The 21,248-nt window shown below is 36.3% G+C and overlaps 1 protein-coding gene across 3 annotated transcripts in view; it reads left to right on the forward strand.

Moving 5' to 3' along the window:
* The window catches only part of KAT6A (lysine acetyltransferase 6A), a 111,885-nt gene that overhangs the window by 38,496 nt on the left and 52,141 nt on the right, over positions 1-21,248 (forward strand). For all 3 annotated transcript variants that reach the window (XM_059156412.1, XM_059156411.1, XM_059156414.1), the window contains one exon: positions 17,438-17,546. In XM_059156412.1, coding sequence (XP_059012395.1) covers positions 17,438-17,546 — 109 coding nt within the window. The remainder of the gene's footprint in view (positions 1-17,437; positions 17,547-21,248) is intronic.

A 21,248-nucleotide genomic window follows, 5' to 3' on the forward strand; every position in this document is an offset into this window, starting at 1 on the left:
TAATGATAATAAAACATAATGCATATGTTTTATTTTTACAATTAGGTTGTAAGACCCAGCAGCAGGGAACCAGTTTTTGTTGCATCTTGTTCTCTGGCATCTGACTCAGTGTCCTTATGTATAAGAGATAGTATGGATAATTATATGTGGAGATAATATTGAGGATGAGAGTAGGGTGAGGTGATTTCATTAGCTGACTTAGTCATCTAGGGCTTAAAAACAGAATACCATAGACTGGGTGGCTTAAAAAAATAAGGATTTTTTTTCTTCTCATAGTTCTGGAGGCTGGAAGTCCAAGATCAGGGTGCTAGCATGATTGATTTCTCCTGAGCCATCTTTCCTTGTTTTGCAGCTGGCTACCTTTTTGCTGTGTTTCATATGACCTTTTCTCTGGGCACATAAATGCATGCCGCTGTCCCCCCTTTCCTTCTCTTGTATTATACCAGAACTCTTAAGATTAGGGCCCCCACCCTTGGGACCTCACTTAACTTAATTATTCCTTAAAAGACCTGTCTCCAGATACAGTCACATTAAGGGTTAGGGCTTCAGCCCAAGAATTCTGGGGTAGGCGGAGGGGGGGGGATAGAGTTCAGTCCATAACACTGCCCTGAATATAGAGATGCCAAATAATTGAACTATCAGATAACATATCAGTCATGTTATTGGTAAGGAGAACAGAAAGTATGAGAGAGTGTAGTCCAGGGAATTGATAAAGCAGAGGTTGAGAGAAGTGACAAACAAATGGGAACACTGAAGTGACACAGGTAGTAACTTCCTTAAGCAGCTACCACCTCTAGAGCTGGAGGGAAAAAAGAAGGAGACTGGGGTTATTAGAACCTAGAGGCTTAGAGGAGGGGTCCCATGGAGTTTGGATTCACATTTTTGAGGAGGTCTCCCTGCTTGATTGCTATTAAAACCTTACAGAGGGGTCCCAAAGGTTGAGATGCAGTCCTCCAAAAGGATTTGTTGCTCTGCTACTCCTGGTACTTCTGAGGGAGCATGATGAGGCTGCTTCTGGGAGAAATCCATCTTCTGTAGGAAGCCGAAGTCTGTGAGCAACTGCTGTTGCTGGGAAAAAGGACCCATGCTAGGGTGGCACTGGCAGGAAGAGTAGAAGGGTCCATTTTTTTGTCACTTCACTTTCTTTTTCTTTTTTTTTTTCATATTTACTTTCTTGTATCCTTCTAGTGTTCCCTGTCGGTGGAGCCTAATGGAAAGGTGGCTGACAGAGAAGAAATGACATATGCATTCTGAGCCTAGCACCACAAAGCAGAGTAAGGGCAAGCTTGGAATTGAAACAACAGCTTCATAGCTGGCACAGATATTATTGGTGGGAGTACAGCCTCAGAGAGGCAATATGTGTCAAAAGTCTTAGAAATGTGTAAATCTTTTGATCCAGCAATTCCAGTTCAAGAAATACATCCTAAGGAAATAATCCAAAAAGTGAACAAAGATGTATGTACAGGGGTGTTTGATTATAGTATTCAGTGTGATAAAAAATTAGAAGTATTGAATATTTATCAATATGGGATTGGCTAAATATCTTACAACAGGTAGTGAAATGTTATATGGCCATTAGAAAGATGATGCTGACTTGGATTTGTTGATGTGGAAATAAATTTAACAAATGTAGTTTGGACCTACTTTGTGTTTTGTTTTGATTTTAAACTGTATGTAGGAAAAGCTGAGAACTGGGGCACCTGGGAGGCTCGGTCACTAAGCATCTGCCTTCAGATTAGGTCACGATCACAGGGTCCTTGGATGGAGTCCTGCTTTGGGCTCCCTCCTTGATGGGAAGCCAGCTTCTCCCTCTTCCACTCCCCCTGCTTATGTTTCCTCTCTCTTGTCTCTCTCAAATAAATAAATAAATATCTTAAAAAAAGAAAGAAAGAAAAGCTGAGAACAGTATACATAAGAAGAGAGCACAGTCCTAGGTGGAAGAGTACAGGCTTTGGAGTCAGACAGCATAGGGTTAGTAAGTAGGTTCCACTACTTTTTATGATCTTGGGTAAATTAGTCTTTCTGGGCATCTGTTTTCTCATCTGGTGGTAATAGTACATAACCCATAGGGCAGTTGTTAGGTCTAAAAGTGTTAATATTTGTAAAGCATGTATAACTGCTTCAACTGCTTCTTAATGTTAGTTTTGTTACAGGGGAGGAAGAGAAAGCTTAGGAGAGGAGTTTACTGTCTTTTTTCCCTTTCTTTTCTTTTCTTTTTTTTTTTAATTGGGGTCCACACCCAGCATGGAGCCCAATGTGGGGCTGGAACTCATGATCCTGAGATTGAGACCTAAGCTGAGATCAAGAGTTGGAACTCAACCGACTGAACCATCCAGGCATCCCTAATTATCTAATTTTTAAGGAGAGAATATCATGATTTTATAATTAGGATAACTAGTAAAGCTTTTCTCTTATAACTGAAAACGATGAAGCTGGCAAAGATGCATTGAGTATTCTTGGCTTACTTCTTGAAGTCCTAGAACTAACTTCAGGATGCTTTATAGGTAGGATAACACTTTCCACTGCAGCCTCGATGCAGCTGACAGCTGAGGCTTGTCTTTTGACAAGCTCCTCTATTCTTGTGGGGAAACATTATTTTTTTCTCAGGTCCCTACAAATGCTCAGGGACTTGAATTATTATAGTGCTTCTGACTAGGTTCCTGAGGCCTCCATCTTACTTTTGCCTTGGTTCCTTGGGTAGGTTCCTTCTGCTCTGCTTAGAACCAAACTACTGCTATGAGTAATGCTGTTCTTTGAAGAAGGTAGGAGAATCTGGTCAGTTTTGTATACATAAGTTTAAATTCTGCTGCCCCATATTGTTAGTAAATAGTAATCACTGCTTACCAGTAATGTAAATTCAACACTTTCCATCTATAGTCTGTCTGTCTTTCTTTTTTAAAATGAATTTATCTGTAGGTTGTTTACTTCGGCATCACATATACCGAAATTGAGTAACCGAGTCGAAACTGTTTAGTGTATTGGACTTAGGGTACCTGACTTTGAGTAACTTCAGTCACTTTTACTGGCCATTATAGCTTTTTTTTTTTTTTTTAAAGATTTTTCTTTATTAATTTAAAGAGGGAGCTCAGGCAGAGGGAGTAGCAGGCAGAGGGAGAGGGAGAAGAAGGCTCCCTGCTGAACAGGGAGCCCCAATGTGGGGCTCAATCCCAGGACCCTGGGATTGTGATCTGAGCTGAAGGTAGACGCTTAACTGACTTAGCCACCCAGGCACCTCATTATGGCTTTTGAAATGATTTTTATCTTTGGTAAAATTAGTGTACAGTTGACCATTGAACACAGGTTTCAGCTTTGCAGATCCACTTATATGTGATTTTTTGACAAATATAGTATGGTTGTATAAACATTTTCTTTTCCTTATGATTTTCCTTTTTGTTTTTTTTCTTAAAAGATTTTATTTTTAAGTAATCTCTACATGTAGCATGGGGCTCAAACTCCCAACCCTGAGATCAGGAGTTACCTGCTCCACTGACTGAGCAGCCAGACATCTCTGCTTGTGGTTTTCTTAATAAGATTTTCTTTTCTTTAGCTTATTTTATTGTAAGAATACAGTATATAATATAGATACACAAAATACATGTTAATTGACTGTTCCTGTTATTGGAGAGACTTCCAGTCAATACTGGGCTATTAGTAATTAAGGTTTTGGGGAATCAAAAGTTATACACAGATTTTTGACTTGGGAAGGGGGTGGTCAGTGCCCCTAACTCCCGTATTCAAGTGTCAAAAGTCTAATGTTTTTTGAAGATCCCTTCTAGTTCCAAACACCATGATTCTGATAGTAGCAGAACACTGCATATACTATCAGATATGTATAAGTTACTATTTTTGATAGGTCTTAAAGAAAATAATGCTGTATGCCAATTTGGTTACTTATTTTAGACCAAAGTTTGGCCAGAATAAATGCCTATGGTTGTAGTTTCTTAAAAATGCAGTGAATGGGAAAGTCTTGTTGAACATTTTGCTGCTTCTAAACCATCACTTTTATATATCTTATATATATTTATATTTTATGTATTTTAAGCATATATAGATAGGGTGGCTAGGTTATGGATAGCTGGGAGGGTGTGGGCTATGGTGAGTGCTGTGAAATATGTAAGCCTGATGATTCACATACCTGTACCCCTGGAGCAAATAATACATTATATATTAATAAAAGTAATTAAAATGTTGCAGTGGTTCCTTAACAAAGATAAGCTTTAAAGGAGAGATACAATTTTGAAAGGGGATATAAGAAATCAGCATTTATTAGATGCTTTTTACACTTGAATCACACTCCCATAACTTTATCCTATTTAATCTTTATAGTAAGTTAAAAAGAAAGGTAGGTATGTTGTACCATTCTGCACCAAAGAGGCTAACTAACTTGGGCAAAGTGAAGCCATAAGTGGCAGAACTTATTCTGTCTCTGAGCTCTGCAGAGTTGATTCCTAGTGGCAGGGATACAAAGTACTTTGAGGCATAGGGTAAAACCTGGAGAAAAAGCGTAAAATGTGATCTCTCAAGACAAGTGAATAGATTGGGAGTAGAGAAAGATAGTGTGAGAAAAGTAGTTTGATATACATGATGGAAGTAATTGAACACCAAGCTATAGGAGTTGGCATTTAGGATATATGCTGTGTAAGTTTTGAGCCAGGATGGTAGCTAGATTTTAAAAACAGTATTTTATGGTGATTAATCTGAAAGCAATGTGCAAGGAAAAAAAAAATCAAAGACTACAGTGAGTCAGTCCTTGTAGAAGATTGCATATGGTGATGTGACTCTGAATTAGGAAAGAGCCATAGGGGATATAAAACAAACTAAAATAGAAAGTAAAGGACCACAAAGGAAAGGAGAAGCAGTAATAACTTGGCAGTATGTTATTTGGATGAATAAAGACAATGATACATCACTGACAAACGAAGTGGAGCTTTCAAAGAACTGATGAATATGTGAAAGAAAGAACTCTGCAGTTTCTTAGCATAGAACTTAAACTCAGCAGATATGCACATTGTTATTTTTTATGTCACCCCTGATTAAGAAAAAGAAAATTGTTATAGTATCTTGATAGATGACTGCTTTCTCATTTAAATTTACAGTGGACTGTATACATGGTAAAAGTATAAGCTGAAATTGATCATTACTGATCTAATTATATCACTAATAATCTCATTGTGTCTAATTGTACAAGTCATTGAATGAACTCATCAAAATAAAAATTCAATTTAGTACCTCTACTAACACTTTGTAATGGCTAATGGTTATGTTGGAACTGATTAGAATTATACAGGGTTACCTTATTATAGACTATTAATAATAAAAAATAGACTCTTTTCCAGGCCACTCATATTGTTTTAATATTATATGTATTTTGCAACTATATACTTTTGAGGAAAAGATGATCTAAAAAATGTTTAATAAGCAACCATGGAGTGTTTGATCGTGTATGGAATGCTGACAAATTTGGAGAGATTAAATCCTACCCAAGGACAGATCCTGTGAAGATTATTGCATCTTGGAGGAGAAGCTTTGAGTAAGAATTGATAAACCTTTTTAGAGCTAAGCATGATTTTGTTGTATTTCAAGTTCAGTAAATGCTTATTTAGTATATACAGTGTACAAGGTGTACTTAAGAGGTCTAGGGTGATTTCTGCTTTCTTAGTACTGTCTTTTGGAAAAGATCAAGAAAAACTAAATTCTAAACTGTCAGAAAGGATTTGGGAGGAGCAGGAAGAGTTCATGCAAGGCCATTATTAGTGAAAGCATGAACTAGATAAAACCGAGAGGAGGTCTTGCTGGAAGAGAACACTGTATTAGGATATTCAGCCTTCTCAACATAGTACAAGTACCTTCTCACAAACCATTCGCTTCCTAAAGTGAGTTAGTTTAATGCGCCTGTTTGTTTGCCTTCTTATGTCGGAAAAAAGTACTTGTGCAGTTACCTTCTCAAAAGACTTTTAAATTTTTTGGTGTGTAAGGGGGTAATGTGAATAGTATTCAATTGTTTTCTAATAATTTTGCGTGGATTTTATTTTGTATTTACTGACATTTGTAAGTGCTTTGAAAATATTAGTACTGCTGCTTTTTTATCTTAATCACATTTTTATGTTCTGTTACAATGCGTAACAAATATCTACCAGATTTCTTATGCTTTGGATGGTATTTTGATAACCTCCTAATAATTTGTTTTCCTTGTGCTCAGCCATTGAACATCATTTTGATTTCTTCCACTATATCATGCCTAAGAATAATTTTCTCCTTTCTAACCTCCTCTTTATCCTTTGGGTATTTATTATGTACAATAGAGCCATTACTGTAGCTTTATTATACATAATAGAGTATTTCGGCAGTAGATATTATCAACTAGTAAATGATATCTCAGCTGAGAATTATTAATGTTGCAAGTTCTGTGAAATAAATATCCATTGAAAAAAATTAACTTGGCAGTTAAATTTACTTTACTTGATTGTAATGTGGGAGAATTAAGGGGGAGGATAAACAAATACCTTGGAACCACTAGAAGAATTCAAAGGTAGGCGAGGTGGTAGATTGAAAAATAGTAAGGAAGTGAGTTAGGTGGGTAGATTTGAGAGGAGCTTTTGTTGTTTCATGCAGGGTAACATGGCTGGATCAAATACATAGCAGTCAGAAAGAGGTTTTAGTTTATGACTAAGCAGTGCTTGATAGATATAGATTTTAATTGTTAGACTTATCTTACAAGAAAAATATTAAGGTATAAGGGTGAGCTGTTTTTATATAATGAGATTAAAAGATGAAACCAACTTCAGTGTGGGAGCAGTGAGAATAAAATGGCTAACATTTAAATTCAGTAGCCAGAATTTGTGATTAGTAATTAAAACTTTTTTCATTTGAGGGGGATTGAAGCTGTATTGCTAAGTCTGATTAATTACTATAGTCAGGGTTAACATAATAAAGGGTTCCACAGGAACAGTTAAAAGATAGAGGTTTTTAAGATGAAGACAGATTAGAAGTTAGTTGCTTCTCACTGTGTGAGTTTTGACCTGTTACTTAAATCATGTGATCTGTGAGACTGAAACATATCACTTAATTTTTTAGTTCAGTTTTTAAAAATTGTAAAAATAACAGAATTTACCATGCTAAACACTTTTCAGTGTATAATTCAGTGGCATTATATATATCACAGTGCTTCAAATCCATTACCACTCTCCATTTCCAGAATTTTATCATCTTCTCAGAGTTTGTACTCATTAAGCAATAACTTACCCATTCTTCCTTTCTTCCAGCTTCTGGTAACCTCTGTTCTGCATTCAGCCTGTATGCATTTAACTACTTGTAAAAAATCAGAATCAAGATTTTGATTTTTTTAAAAAAATGAATTGCAGTAATTATAGATGAATATGTTTTTAATAATGTTTTTATAATTCTTTAAATAATTTTTTTAAAGGCTTTATTCATCTATTTGACAGACAGAGATCACAGGTCGGCAGAGAGGCAGGCAGAGAGAGAGAGAGGGGTTGGGAGGAAGCAGGCTCCCTGCAGAGCAGAGGGACATGAGGCTTGATCCCAGAACCCTGGAATCTGACCTGAGCCAAAGGCAGAGGCTTTAACCCACTGAGCCACCCAGGCACCCCTGTTTTTATAATTCTTTATAGAATTTTATATGTATATATGCATATGTATTAAGTCTAAGGAAGAATGATGTGACCGTTATTGCTTAGTGCATCTTTGGATGTTATAGGGAGTCTTATGTGAGTTATATACTTTCATATTCTTAATATTAGCTATGTTAATTTGTCTTAGTAATTTCCAGTGGCCATAAAACTTGAGAAAATTTGTAGCTTTTAAGAAATCACACATCTTTATTGGCTGATAGCTTATGAAATGATTTCTTAGAGGTTCCTGAAGTCGTAAATCTAAGTTTACATGTGCAGTTTTTTTCCCTTGAAAATTCTGGTGGTCATAAATTCTAGAACTACTCAGTTCAGTCTGGAGAAAACTAGAAATAATTACATAGAACAATACAGATTCTTTTTTTTTTTTTTTTTAAACAGATTCTTGCCTATTCTTTATGTCAGTGTTTAAGAACAGAGACAAGAAGATAGATTTGAGTTCCTCAGAAGATATTAGAAAGTGAAGACAGTAACAAGTGGATAATGGTTTCAAAAAAAATTAAAGACAAGTCTTTGTGGAAAATGAAATTGGACTTTCAGATTGGAATGCCTTAGATGATACAGAAATTTTTAAGATAGTCTAAATGATTGTGTCTAAAAATTATTTTTTTCATAGTATAAATCTCATAGGAGAGATCATTGGGCAAAATTTTTGCTGTTTTTGGTTTTAAAAGCTATTTCCAAAAGCTCAAGTCAAATGCTACTCCACTGCTGTTTACATAGAAGAGTATCTACTATGCATTTGCCTCAATGCTGCCATCTGGTGATTATTATGAAGATCTCAGCATGGTGCTTAAGGCACCCTCAGGCAACAGATGACAAAAGGTGCAGTCTAAGTGCCTGCTACCACAAGTCTCACCCCCTACTTTGGAGAAATTGAATGGAAGTGGGTTCCTGTGGCAGAAATTTTAAATTTAGTTATTGAGTCCATGAAATTACTTTGTGAGATTGCTTTGTAAACAGAGCATTTATATATTATTAAGATGCACACATCTTTATCAGGCTCCTGCAAACTCATTGCTCTAAGATAGTATTTTTATTATTATTTCTGGTTCTACAGGGTAGTTTAATTAAGGTATTGAGCACTTATTGGATGCATACTGTATGTTAGGCACTATTCTTACTGGGTTAGGACCATATAAATACACAATTACCTCTCTGACCCATCTTCTGTTGCTCTCTCCCTCTTACATTCTACACTAGCTAGAATAACTAACTAATAATAATACTAATAATAATTATAACTAACTAGTTAGGTTAGTACTATTCACGGTACTGGGAATACAGTCCTCAACAAACAGATGGAAATGAACCTTATAGAGTTTATATTTAGTGGGAGACAGAGCACACAATATGTTAATTAGTGAAAAGAGTTCAGGGGAAGAAATAAAGCAAAGAAGGGGGATATAAATTCTTGTTGTTGGCAAGTTGTTTTGAAATGTTCGATGCAGTGGTCAAGGAAAGCCTTGCTAATGCTGAGAAAGGGACTTTTGATTAAAGATTGGAAAGATCTAGGGAAGAGCATTGCTGAGAGATGGTAAGCAAATGCAAAGGCCCTGTGATTGGAACGTGTGACTTGCTCTACCTAGCAAGGAAGCCAGTGTAGAATGTAAGAGGGAGAGAGCTGTAGAAGATGGGTCAGAGAGGTAATTGGGTATTTATATGTGGGGGTGCAGATCACATGGGGCCTTGTAGTTCATTTGGCGTTGAATGTAGGGTGAAAACCACTGGACTGCATGGAGGATTTGGGGCAGCCCAGTGACGTGCTCTGATTTACCTTTTAACAGGTTTACTCTTGCTCCTGTGTTTAATGTTGTGTAAAGTCGTTTGCTACAAACTTTTTTTCTTGTTTTATTAGCTGTAGGAACAGGTTCACTTTATATAGATAGGAAAACAGTAAGCTATAAGACTATGCTTGGACAGGACTGGAACAGTGGTTATATGGCATGTTGTATATCTCTACACAGGTTTTTAAAAACTGTATTCATAAGTTACCAGTTGTTATTATATCTCTGTGATAGAGGAAAAATTGAAATCAGCTTGTAGAGTTTCACTTGGAAAATGTTAACGAAAGTCTCTTCACTGCCCTAAGAATCACCCTAGTACATTTCAGGTTCAAATCTTACAGTGAACCCAATGTAGTTTTAGCCCTTTCTGACTTACTGTCCTGCTCATTAATATTTTGGGAATAAAAATGATCTGGAGTTGGAATTTTTTATGCACCTAACAGAATTTAGGCACATTCTAAAACAAATCACACAATTACTGATTAGGTGTGCTGTTTGATCAGAGAAAAACTCATAGGTTTGTATTGTAAGCTAGATGATTTATTTAAGTCACTTTTTTTTGGTTTGTAATCTTAACAGCTAAAATGACTAATCCTCGGAGTATTATTATTCTTTCCCAAATTGCACTTTAAAAAATACCCTGAAATTATCAATATATAATTATTGCTAGTAGTAGTATTTTTCTGTGGATTCATTTTTGTTTTGGTAGCTGAAAAATTTATCATTTTTGTGCTTGGTTCTTTGATGCCAAAGAGTAAACATCTTCAGTGTGAAATGTTTAGGTTAACGATGTTATAGTTGTGGTGCCCTATGTTACTGAAAACATCCTATGTAATTTGCGTCTGTTTGAATTAAAGTCTATATTTGACTTAACATATATTTTTTCAGCCTGATTTTCACTCTGGAACTATCAATACTGAATCACTAAATGATACCTGAAACTAGTATTACACATTGTATGTTAACTGTCTGAAATTTAAATAAAAACGTAAAAAAAAATCAATACTATTAAAACTTAGGTAAGGTTAAAAAAAAACAACTTAGGTAAGGTTGTCATTAGCATGTTGTTTTATATAGTGGGTAGGCAAGGTTTAATAGGACTGTGGTCATTTGATAAGTATCATAATAATTGAGTTAGACTGTCTACACAGGTCTAAGTGACGAGGCAGCCAGTTTGTGTAAATTGCTGCCCTTCTCCCCTCAGCAGCTTCAATGAACAGATTTAAATGACCTTAGTTGTTTTGTTTTGGAATAGAAAAAAATCTGGCAATATGAAGCATTGATTGTATGTAGAAATATTAACAGCAGTAATGTTACAGAGAATATATGGGAATATATAGGGACAGTTTTGCTAAGGATTTCTTAAGTACGATTTTAAATAACATTTTCTGCCATTGGGAACTTTATTTTAGTTCCAGGTGATAAGGATGCGTATTTGAAAACCGATTACTACATAGTTTTAATTTTTGAAGACTGCATTTCCTATGCTGGAGAATAACAATAATTTGTTTTTCAGACTTTCTCTTTTCTTCATTTTGTATGTTGGCTTCCTTAAGTGTGATCTGATCTATCCCTGAAAGTAGCAGTAGATTAAGCAAGCACTTGCTGTTACTAATGTATGTTATTTATGGTAACTGAGTTTGAATTGTAATACAGTCCTGTTCTGCCCTTTTGTAGCAGCAGCAGCAGCAGCTGCTAGATACTAGGTTTTGTTTTTTTGTTTTTTAAGATTTTATTTACTTGACAGAGCAAAGCAAAGGGAATGTCAGGGAGAGGGAGAAGCTAGCTCCCACCCAGCAAGAGGGCTCATCCCAGAACCCCAAGGTCATGACTTGAGCTGAAGGCAGATGCTTAATTGACTGAGCCACCACTGAGGCCCTGCCTTTTAGTTTCTTACTATAATGTAGGCTTCTCCATCTCCACCACAACTGCAGGTTACATAGGATTCTTTATCTGAACATAACTTATTCCTTTTTTTTTTTTTTTTAAGATTGATTTATTTATTTGAGGGGCAGAGGGAGAGAGAATTTTTTTTTAAAGATTTTTATTTATTCATTTGACAGAGATCACAAGTAGACAGAGAGGCTGGCAGTGGGGTAGTGGAGAGAGCAGGCTCCCCTCTGAGCAGAGAGCCCGGGGCTCAATCCCAGGACCCTGAGATCATGACCTGAGCTGAAGACAGAGGCTTTAACCTGCTGAGCCACCCAGGTGCGCGCCCACTGCCCCCTTTTTTAGAGATTAGGAGAGAGAATCTTAAGCAGACTCCCCACTGAGTTTGGAGCCCAGTATCAGGCTCTGTCGCATGAGTCTGAGATCATGACCAGACACTTAACTGACTGAGCCATCAAGGCACCACCCCAACTTGTTCCTTTTTAGCCAGACTGCTAAAGTAATATAATGTACTAAATGTGTGTGAAAGTGGTACCGCTAGTTTAGCACTAGTACATCATTATGTGGAATTATATCCGTATCCTACTAGTAGAGCTGCTTTTCCATTTTCATACCTATTTTAAAAAGAGGGTGAGGTGGGGAGAGACCAAAGAAGAGTGAAAACATTCCTTGGTCTTCACTGCCTCTAAGATGATTTTTCTTCCTTTACTGAACAAATTCTTCAGATTTGAAGTTCTTCCCATCTACTAATACCATGATCTCTGCTTTTTTTAAAGTATGTGCTGGGTTTCTGTCATTTACCAGTGTTTTCTCTAAAACTTCAGAAAAGTTTTTGTTAAGCTTTCCTATTTTGGGGCACAGTCATCATTTTTACTGACTTGAACACATTTTATATGATTTTTCTAAAATCATGCTCTCCCAAGTTCTTGGCTGCTTAATTTATTATCTTTAATTTTACTTTTCTCTGTAGTCAGAGTGTAAAGTCTATGAAAGTTGGGGCTTTAGCTGCCTTTTTCACGACTCTTCCCTCAAACTTCTATAGTAGTGCTAACTAAATATTAAAGAATTCATGCACATTTACGATTTGAAGTTTCCTTTGTTAGCTAAGACTTTATACTTTGGAAATCACAAATTCTAAAGTTTCACTGTGGACTCCAGTCTTCAGTCCTTTTACTTCCTACTGGACCTTTATTTTCAGTTTATCAGGATTCCCTTGGTACCTTAACTTCAGATACTTTTTGTAAGACCCCTTCTACTTATGATGTCCAGTCTCAACTTTGTGGCCCACCATTTTAGTTGATCTTTCTGGAACAGTGCAGCACTCTGACCTCTGTAGTAGGCTCCCCAAAACTTAACTAAACAGCCTACTGTTCATCTGAAGCCTTACCCATAACATAAGCATAATTAATACATATTTTGTATGTTATAGTATTAATATACTTTATTCTTATAATTAAGTATGCTAGAGAAACAGAAATCTTACTAAGAAAATCATAGAGAAGATAAAATACACTTGCAGTAGTATACTGTAAAAAATCTATAAGTGGACCTGGGTAGTTTAAACTGATGTTCAAAGGTTGACTGTTTGCATTTGCATTCTAGTGGACTTCACTCTTGGGTTTGTCTCCTCAATGTACAGCTCTCTGATTTTGTCAGTCCAAGGCTTCAGAGATGCTAAGGAAAGTTGTATAACCATTTTGGTTGGAAAAACTACAAATAGAACTCTCCAATATTAGCCATATGGTTAAGGCTGATTGACAGTTTTATTTTCCATCACTAATTGATTCTCTTTCACTTCCACACAGAGACGTCCAGATTTTTTTTGCTCTCTGTAAATACCCAAACCCAGTTTAAGCAAGTAATACTGTCTTCTGTTTTAGTGAAGAGATGGAGGCCTTGACAAGTGCATTGACTTTTCTCTCTTCTGTTTTGAATTTATTCTCTGTTAATACACATTTTTTCTGATTGTTTCTTACCTGAAAAATGCGTATCCACCTTCCATTATGATAGGGGGTGTTTTTTGTTATCTTTGTTCTTGGACCCAGTCTATCTCACCTGTCAGTTTTCTCAGTCAGCACTTTTTTGTGCTGTATATATCCAATTCCTGCCCCCCTTTTGGCAGGTGATTTTTATTTCCTATTTTCCAGAAATAATAAGGCTGTCAGAAATAAGCACCCTCAACATTTCCCTTTCCCTTTCCCTTTTCTCTCCTACAAAAAAAAAAAGGCATCTACATCATCCTATACTATAAAGTCCCTTTATCTTTGCTTTAAAATGCATCCTTTTTTCTAAAACCAGTGTTACCCAGTAGAACTTCCTATAATGATGGTATTGTTCTATATTTGTGTTGTCCAGTACCATAATCACTAGCCACATGTGAATGTTGAGTACTTGAAAGGTAGCTAGTGCGACGGAGGAATTACATCTGTTTTGTTTTTTTTTTTCCAAGTTTAAATAGCCATGTGTTTTAGTGGTCACCATATTGAGCAGTGCAGCTTTAAACCTTATTATATAATATGTTCCTGTTATTTCTTTTTTCTTGAATCTCTTTGACCATGTCTGTCTTCTCTTCCACATTTAAATAGGTTTAGTCTTTCTCATCTTAAATACCTAGAACACATCAAAACCCATTGCCATTTTTTAAAGCTATCTTCTGTCTGCTCTCTTTCCTTTCATGGCAGTTTGTTGGTTCCTGTGAGTTTAGTTCTTACCCTGTCATTGAAAAAGGCGCACTGTTAGTGACATTTCCAGTTGTTGCTTAGTTGTACAATCCAGTAGATATTTTATTTTCCCAACATTGATTGTTGGTTGCTCTCTGTGTCTCGTAATTTTTGTGTCATCACTTCCTCTTGGTTCTGTTTTCCCTCAGAACCTTTGGTTCAGGTTAATATCTTGTCTTCACTAGTTGTTTCTTGTCCCTTCCCCTTCACCCCCGATGCTTCTAAATGTTGATATTCTTCTATCTTAGATTTTATCTCACTTCTTCACTCTCCTCCCCTTGTTCTCTGTCCGTTACTACAGCTTCACTCCTGCTTCTCACTGGGTGCTGTCAGCATGTTGCTGTCTTTTAAATCTCTCCAGCCTGTTCTTTCTTCTAAGTTCCAAACTGCAATGTCCAAGTCACTGTTGGTATTTCTTTCAGAATATTCCAGAGGTAACATTGTCCTCCTCTATAGATGTTCATTAGTTTATGTTTGACAACTCTAATTAAAACAAGCATACAGAAAAGTGCACAGATTATAAGTATGTACCTTAAATATTATTAACTTCCTTGAAAACACCATGCAGGTCAATAAAAAGAACATTACCAGCACCTCAGAAGTCCCTTTCCAATTCACTACCTCTTCCTTTCTCTCTAAAGATAACTGCTGTCTCAACTTGCGGTAATGTAGAACTGTTTTTGAACTTTACATAAGTAAGATGATATACTATGTATTCTTCCATATCTGTTCTCTCATTCAGTATTTTTGTGATAGTAATACAAGTTGTTGACTGTAATTTGTTTATATTCATTACAGTTCAATATTCTACTGTATGGATATAACACAATTTATCTGTGCACCCATCGCTGGTTATTTGGGTAATTTTTGTTTGAGTAAATTTTATGAATAATGCTGTTCTGATCATGTTTGTGTATGTTTTATTGTATATATGTGTGTGTACTTCATTTGATGGATATATAGCAAGGAGTGGAAGTGCTGGGTCATATGATATGCCTGTGTTTAATTTTAGTAGTTTTCAGATTAGTTTTGTCAATTTATATTCTTGTCAGCAGTGTAAGAGTTCTGTTGTTCTACTTTCTTAACAGCATTACTATTGCCAGGCTTTATAGAATTCTAGCCGTTCTTGGAGATCTGCTTCCTTGATGGTTAATGAGGTTGAGCATCGTTTCTTATGTTCATTGGCCATTTATATATTATTCACGTATTTGCTGTTTTGAAGTGCCTTTTGAAGTTTTTTTGCCTACCTTTTTATTGAATTGTCTGTCTTCTCCATACTGATATGTAAGAGTTCAGTGTATATTCTGGATATAAGCCATTTGTTAGTTAAATATGCTGTTAATAGCTTCCATTTAGTGGCTTGCCTGTTCACCGAGAGAGCTTGCTTATTTGCAGTTTCTACTTCTCAATGAAGTCTTTCCTGACTTTACTCCCCTGTTCTTTTTCATATCCCCCCCCCAATTTTATTTAAATTCTAGTTGGGAAATGATGTGGCAGTCTTTACCAGAATCACAATTATTAAGTCAACTTCCAGCGGTTCATCTCTCATTTAATCTCTTGGCTGAGGAATACTGTTGATTTGCTTGTGTTGGACATTATTGATATACCATCCAACTCTCTCAGTAATCCATTTTCCTTCCTAGGCAGTTTCCTCTAACAGCCACTTCAATATTTGTATTCTGACCTTAGGTCTCTTCTTTCTACCTGTTCTCCATGGGAGAACTCATCAACTTTGAAGGTCTTAGCCATTTTGTAGGTATATGATTTCTAGATTTTCATTTCCAGACTAACCTTTCTCTTGAACTTCAGATCCCTGTATTGTAAAGTTGATGGACATTGCTACACGGATGCTCCATAGGTATTTTAAGCTCACTAAGTCCCAAACTGAGCTCATTCCATTCCTCCCAAGCTGGAATTCTGTATTTTGTTTGAACACCCCATCAGTGGGTCTCCCTGTTTAAATACCTCCAGAAGAACTTAAGTCTGGGAAACCTTCTCCTGACACACTTTTCTCCTGCTCGATTCCCTCCCTCTCTTGTTTCTTGTTGTAACCCTTCCATCATGGTAGTGATGGACATTTTATCTGTGTTCTCCAGTGGAGTAAAAAAATCTTGAGGACTTTATATCTCTGTCCCACATAAATGGTTGAGATTTGACTGAGAGTGCCTCCAACTAAACACACCTAACATCAAACTTCATATTTCTTTGTTTTTCTCCTGCTTTTCTTCTTGCAGATAACTTAACGGTTCACACCATCTTTTCATTAAGTCAGTCATATATAGTTAACTCATTTTCTTCTCTGTCATCCTCCATAGGCAGTTGGTCTCTAAGTCCATAGCTATTTTTTTCTGTTCCTGGTTTGTTTTTTCTTTCATAATCTTTGGTTCAGGTTAATATCGTGTCTTCACCAGACTATTGTAGTCATTGTTTAAATGTTCTACGTGTCTTTAGGTTTCCCCCCATTTTTCTTTGATATTGCTACTGAATTTTTTTTTTTCAAATACAGGTGATCATCTTTTGATTCAATAGCCTTCTATTGTTCTCTTCCTGTGGGATAAAGTCCAGCTTCTTTGTAAGACATTCAGAGGCAATCTTCACAATCTGATGTATCTGCGCCCCCATAGTTATCACAGAAACCAGATCCTTTAAGCACTGGCTTTAGCAGACTGCACACCTAAGTTCGTCTTGTTTATTCTACATATACTGCCTTTCTCTTCATCCTGTGTGCTGTAGAGGAACATAGAAACCTAGGTTTCAACCCAGTTTTAACAGTTATTATCAGTTGTGCGTGGACAAACCTCTTAAGATCCCATAGCATAGTACTAGTACTTAATACGTGTTATCTTCTTCTTTCAACCCTTCTCCAAACCACAACTGACATTTCTTTCTCATTTTTGTACAGAGCATTTCCTGTTTGCCTCTTTAGCACCTAACGTCCATCACTTTATGTGGTGCTTATTTATGCACATTCGTCACTTCTCCTTTGTGACATCACGTTTTAAGGACTGAGACTGTGATTTCTTATGCTTAATTCAGTTGAAATTTTTAACCCTAGATGAAGGATTTGCTTTGTTTAATACATACTGTGTCATTTAGTTTCTAAGTGACCAATATAGTTGAGATAATGATTTTTTTGGACCAAAGTTGTCACTACAAGGACTGGTTGTAAAGGTCCAGCCAAAGCAGGCTCTGTAGAAACTCGCTTACTAAAGAAAAACAAAAAACAAATCAAAAAACTCCCTTACTTAGTTGGAGATTTAGGAGCATGGTAACAGTTGTCTTAAGGTTATGTATAAACTCTCATAGGAATTTAAAACTGTAATTTTAATGTCTTTGTATTAATACTAAAAGAAAGTACTCGTACCTGAGTGAACTGTTTTTATCTTTATAGCCTGTTGCTGAACCAATCCCCATCTGTAGTTTCTGTCTTGGTACAAAAGAACAAAACCGAGAAAAGAAGCCGGAGGAACTCATCTCCTGTGCTGACTGTGGCAACAGTGGTATGTAATCCCCTGGATTCCTTCTGAACATGTATGGTCGGTCAAGAGGGAGGTGTATTTAACTGAGATGGTATCCTTGAGCCTTATAAAACTAATACTTTAATTTGATTCTGGTTTAAGGTAACTGAGATGAGCTTCTAGACAAGGGAGGGATTTAAATGTAATAGTTGAAATGTTTTATTCAGTTAATTTAAATCAGGGCTTAGTCTTTTTGTTTGTTTTTTATAAAACTCTTTCCATAGATTATTTTTTCCTGTTGATCTTTATATTTGACTGTCAAACATCTGTTCAAATCACAGCAATCAGTTTGAAATTATTGCCGGTTTCTTTAATAATCACTACTTATTTTTCTTGATTTATGCATCAGGCTTTATGAATAGAGCCAGGATGATAAGGATTTGTTTTTCTTGATAGAAACTTACATATTCACACTGGGAAATGGAATGTTGACACTGCAATTTAGTGAGCTCTGTGAAATCCTGGGCTCTAAAAACAGTTTTGCAAAGACTCTCCTGGTTTGTTAATTCCAGAGATATTCTTGGTCTGCAATTTCAGAACTTACAAGTTTTTTTAGGAAGGCCATATTAGTAAACCAACATTATACATTATCTTTGATCATTGGCTTAATTTTCAGTGTTTTATACTGTAACAGTCATGATTTAGTTGAGAAACCAGAAACCACTCTAGATAATTCAAGAGGAAGGAAATTTAATACCAGGACCAGATGTTTGTGAAATTATTAGAAGGGTTGAAGAGGAAAGCTCTAAGCTGGGATTTAAGGACTGATTCTGGAGTATCACAGAACTGATCCACCAGGAGAGTCACTTAATCTGCCTCCATTTGGAAGAGGTGGAAGCAGGAGGCTGCTGGAGGACTTTAGCTGAATTTGGATATTGAAAGGCTGAATTTGGCCAACATCACAATTACCTCTGGATAGCCATAAAGGTGAAGAGTGGATGGGTATTGGCATTTTCATGACTTTATCGTTAGAAAACAGTACCAAGAGAAAAGTGGTCTTTATTTCACTTCTCCTTTTCAAAAAATCACTCAGTACATATAGCTGGTAGAATTTAATTCATATCTAGAGCCTAGCTGCAAAGGAATCTAGGAAGTATACAGCTTTCAGGTTTTTGGTTTTTATTTACAGAAGGTTTTTGAAGGCAGCAGCAAGATATCTTGAGTGGTAGGTGACCATATCCAGCATAATATCACAAACCAAAATGAACTCCTGGGTGGATTTTACAGTTAAATATAAACCATAAAATCATAAAATATTGGACAAAAATATAGTGACATATCCTACATTGCAGTGATTTCCGAACTATTTTCGTAGAAGAACCCTTAAAAAATGATGTGGAACCCCAAGTATATGAAACAGATAAAAATAGGTCTGCTCCTGGTGAGGTGGGAATAAAATGGGGTGAGGGGGCGAGAGAGTTGGGTGATAGCCCTGCCTTGTAAATCATGTTATATTTGAGGTGGTCTCTGAGTTCTTTGCAATTTGAAAACAATAGAGGAAACTTTTGAAGAACTGTAGAATGAATAACCATTGGTTATCTGTTGCTTTAGAAATAAACAACTCCAAAATGTAGCAGCTAAAAAAGCAACATTTTAAAATTCATGTTCCTGTTGATCATGAATTTGGGAGTGGCTTACCTGAGTGGTTTTGACTTAGTGATCCTTAGTGAGGTTGCAGTCAAGATTTTAACTGGCCCTCAGTTATCTGAAGGTTTCCATTCCATGATGATTGACTTACCTGGCTGGCAACTTCATGCTGCCTGTTGACAGGGAGCCTTAGTTCTTTGCCAGGCGGACTTCTTCATAGGGCTGCATGTGTACCCACGGCATGACAGCTGGATTCCCCTAAGCAGGAATCTGAGAGAGAGAGAGAGCAAGGTGGTACCTATAATATCTTTTATTACCTAGCCTTAGACTGTCATTACAGCACACAGATCGGCCCTATTTAGTGTGGGAGGGAACTGTACAAGGTGTCAATTGGTATTCTTTCAGGAGGCAAGAATGTTTGGAGGGCAGCGGGACCTGGCTATTACAGTAGCCACGGAAGAAGACTATGGATAGAGTCAAATATATGACAGTTGGTAACTTCCCAGACTGAGAACTAAAATACCCCAAATTTTTTTTTTTTTTTTTTTTTTTTTTTTAAAGATTTTTTTATTTATTTGTCAGAGAGAGCGAGCGAGAGCGAGCACAGGCAGACAGAGTGGAAGGCAGAGTTAGACGGAGAAGCAGGCTCCCTGCGGAGCAAGGAGCCCGATATGGGACTCGATCCCAGGACGCTGGGATCATGACCTGAGCCGAAGGCAGCTGCTTAACCAACTGAGCCACCCAGGCGTCCCTAAAATACCCCAAATTTTAAAAAAAATTTAAAAATTGGGGAAAATAATTGCATTAACTATGGTAAAGGGGCAAATGATATAAAGTGTGAAGAGCATGTTTACATTTCCAGCACAAAGTCCAAAGGGCAGAGCCTACGAACAAGTAGTTTATATGAGAGAGATAATTGTTGAACATACTAAGAAAACATTTTACCCAAGTAATAATAAGCATGCATACCAGTGCAGCATTGGAGTATCATTTTATAGCTTTGATAATAATAAAATTTGAACAGTAAGAGAACCCAGATCTAGAGCTGATGAAATTGTGATAAAACATTTGTACTTTGCTGGTAGCACTAGATATTTTATCAGAGGATTTGGAAACGTGTTTGGCAGTACATATCTGCTTCTCAAGCCACAGAAATGTTTTTTTCATCTTACCAACCCCACTTTCAGGAATTTATTTTAAGGAATTAATCTAAAAGAAAGAAATTCACTGTAGTGTTCTATTACGAGTAATAGTTTAAATAGTTAACAATAGGGAAATGGCCATGTAGGTTACAGGGTATCAACTCAATGGAATTACTCAGTTTAAGGAATATATATACAATGTTTACTTGACTAAACGGATGAAGAAAAGCAAAACAAAACTGTGCATACCTTATAATTAAAGCTGCGCAAGGGATTTTAGCAAGTCCATAAAGGAAAAGTAGAACAGGAAATGGCTAATCTAGGAAGAAGAGATTATGAATGAGATTTTTACGCTTTCTCATTTTCCTTTAATGTCAGTGATGTTTTGATAATAAACTTCATAGCATCTCATAGAAGAGAAGCTTACTTAGGAATAGAAAAGAAGGAAGAGAAAATAATTTAACTAGCCCTTTCTCTCACCAAAGAAAAATAAACGTAACCAACTTTTAGAGGAAAGGGACAAATCTTTTCAGAGTGAGGGCAGATTTTCCTTCTTAAAATTCTGATAATTAAATGGATACTAACTTTTAGAAGAGGAAACTTTTTTTTCCTGTTACTGTTAATTCTGATCACAATAGAAATATTGCTTAGGTTTTAGTTTTTAGCCAAAGTAAACTCACTTTTAATGATCAGATTTAGCAAAAATATATTTTGATTATAAATATAATGTTATTTTAAAAATTGAGAGTACAGAAAGGATTGAAGTGAAAGGCAAAATCTCCTTCAAAACGTTTATAACTTCATATCCTAGGATATTACAGTTGCAAACAGGTTTTGTGTTTCCTTTCAGAAATGGCCTAGGCATACTATGTTACGTATTGGTATACATATAAGCATGTGTACTCAAATAATGCTTTAATGCAGGCTTAATGAATGCTAGGAGTTTGTCAGGTTT

This window comes from Mustela lutreola, chromosome 18 (assembly GCF_030435805.1).
Source record: "Mustela lutreola isolate mMusLut2 chromosome 18, mMusLut2.pri, whole genome shotgun sequence".
Taxonomy (NCBI): Eukaryota; Metazoa; Chordata; class Mammalia; order Carnivora; family Mustelidae; genus Mustela; species Mustela lutreola.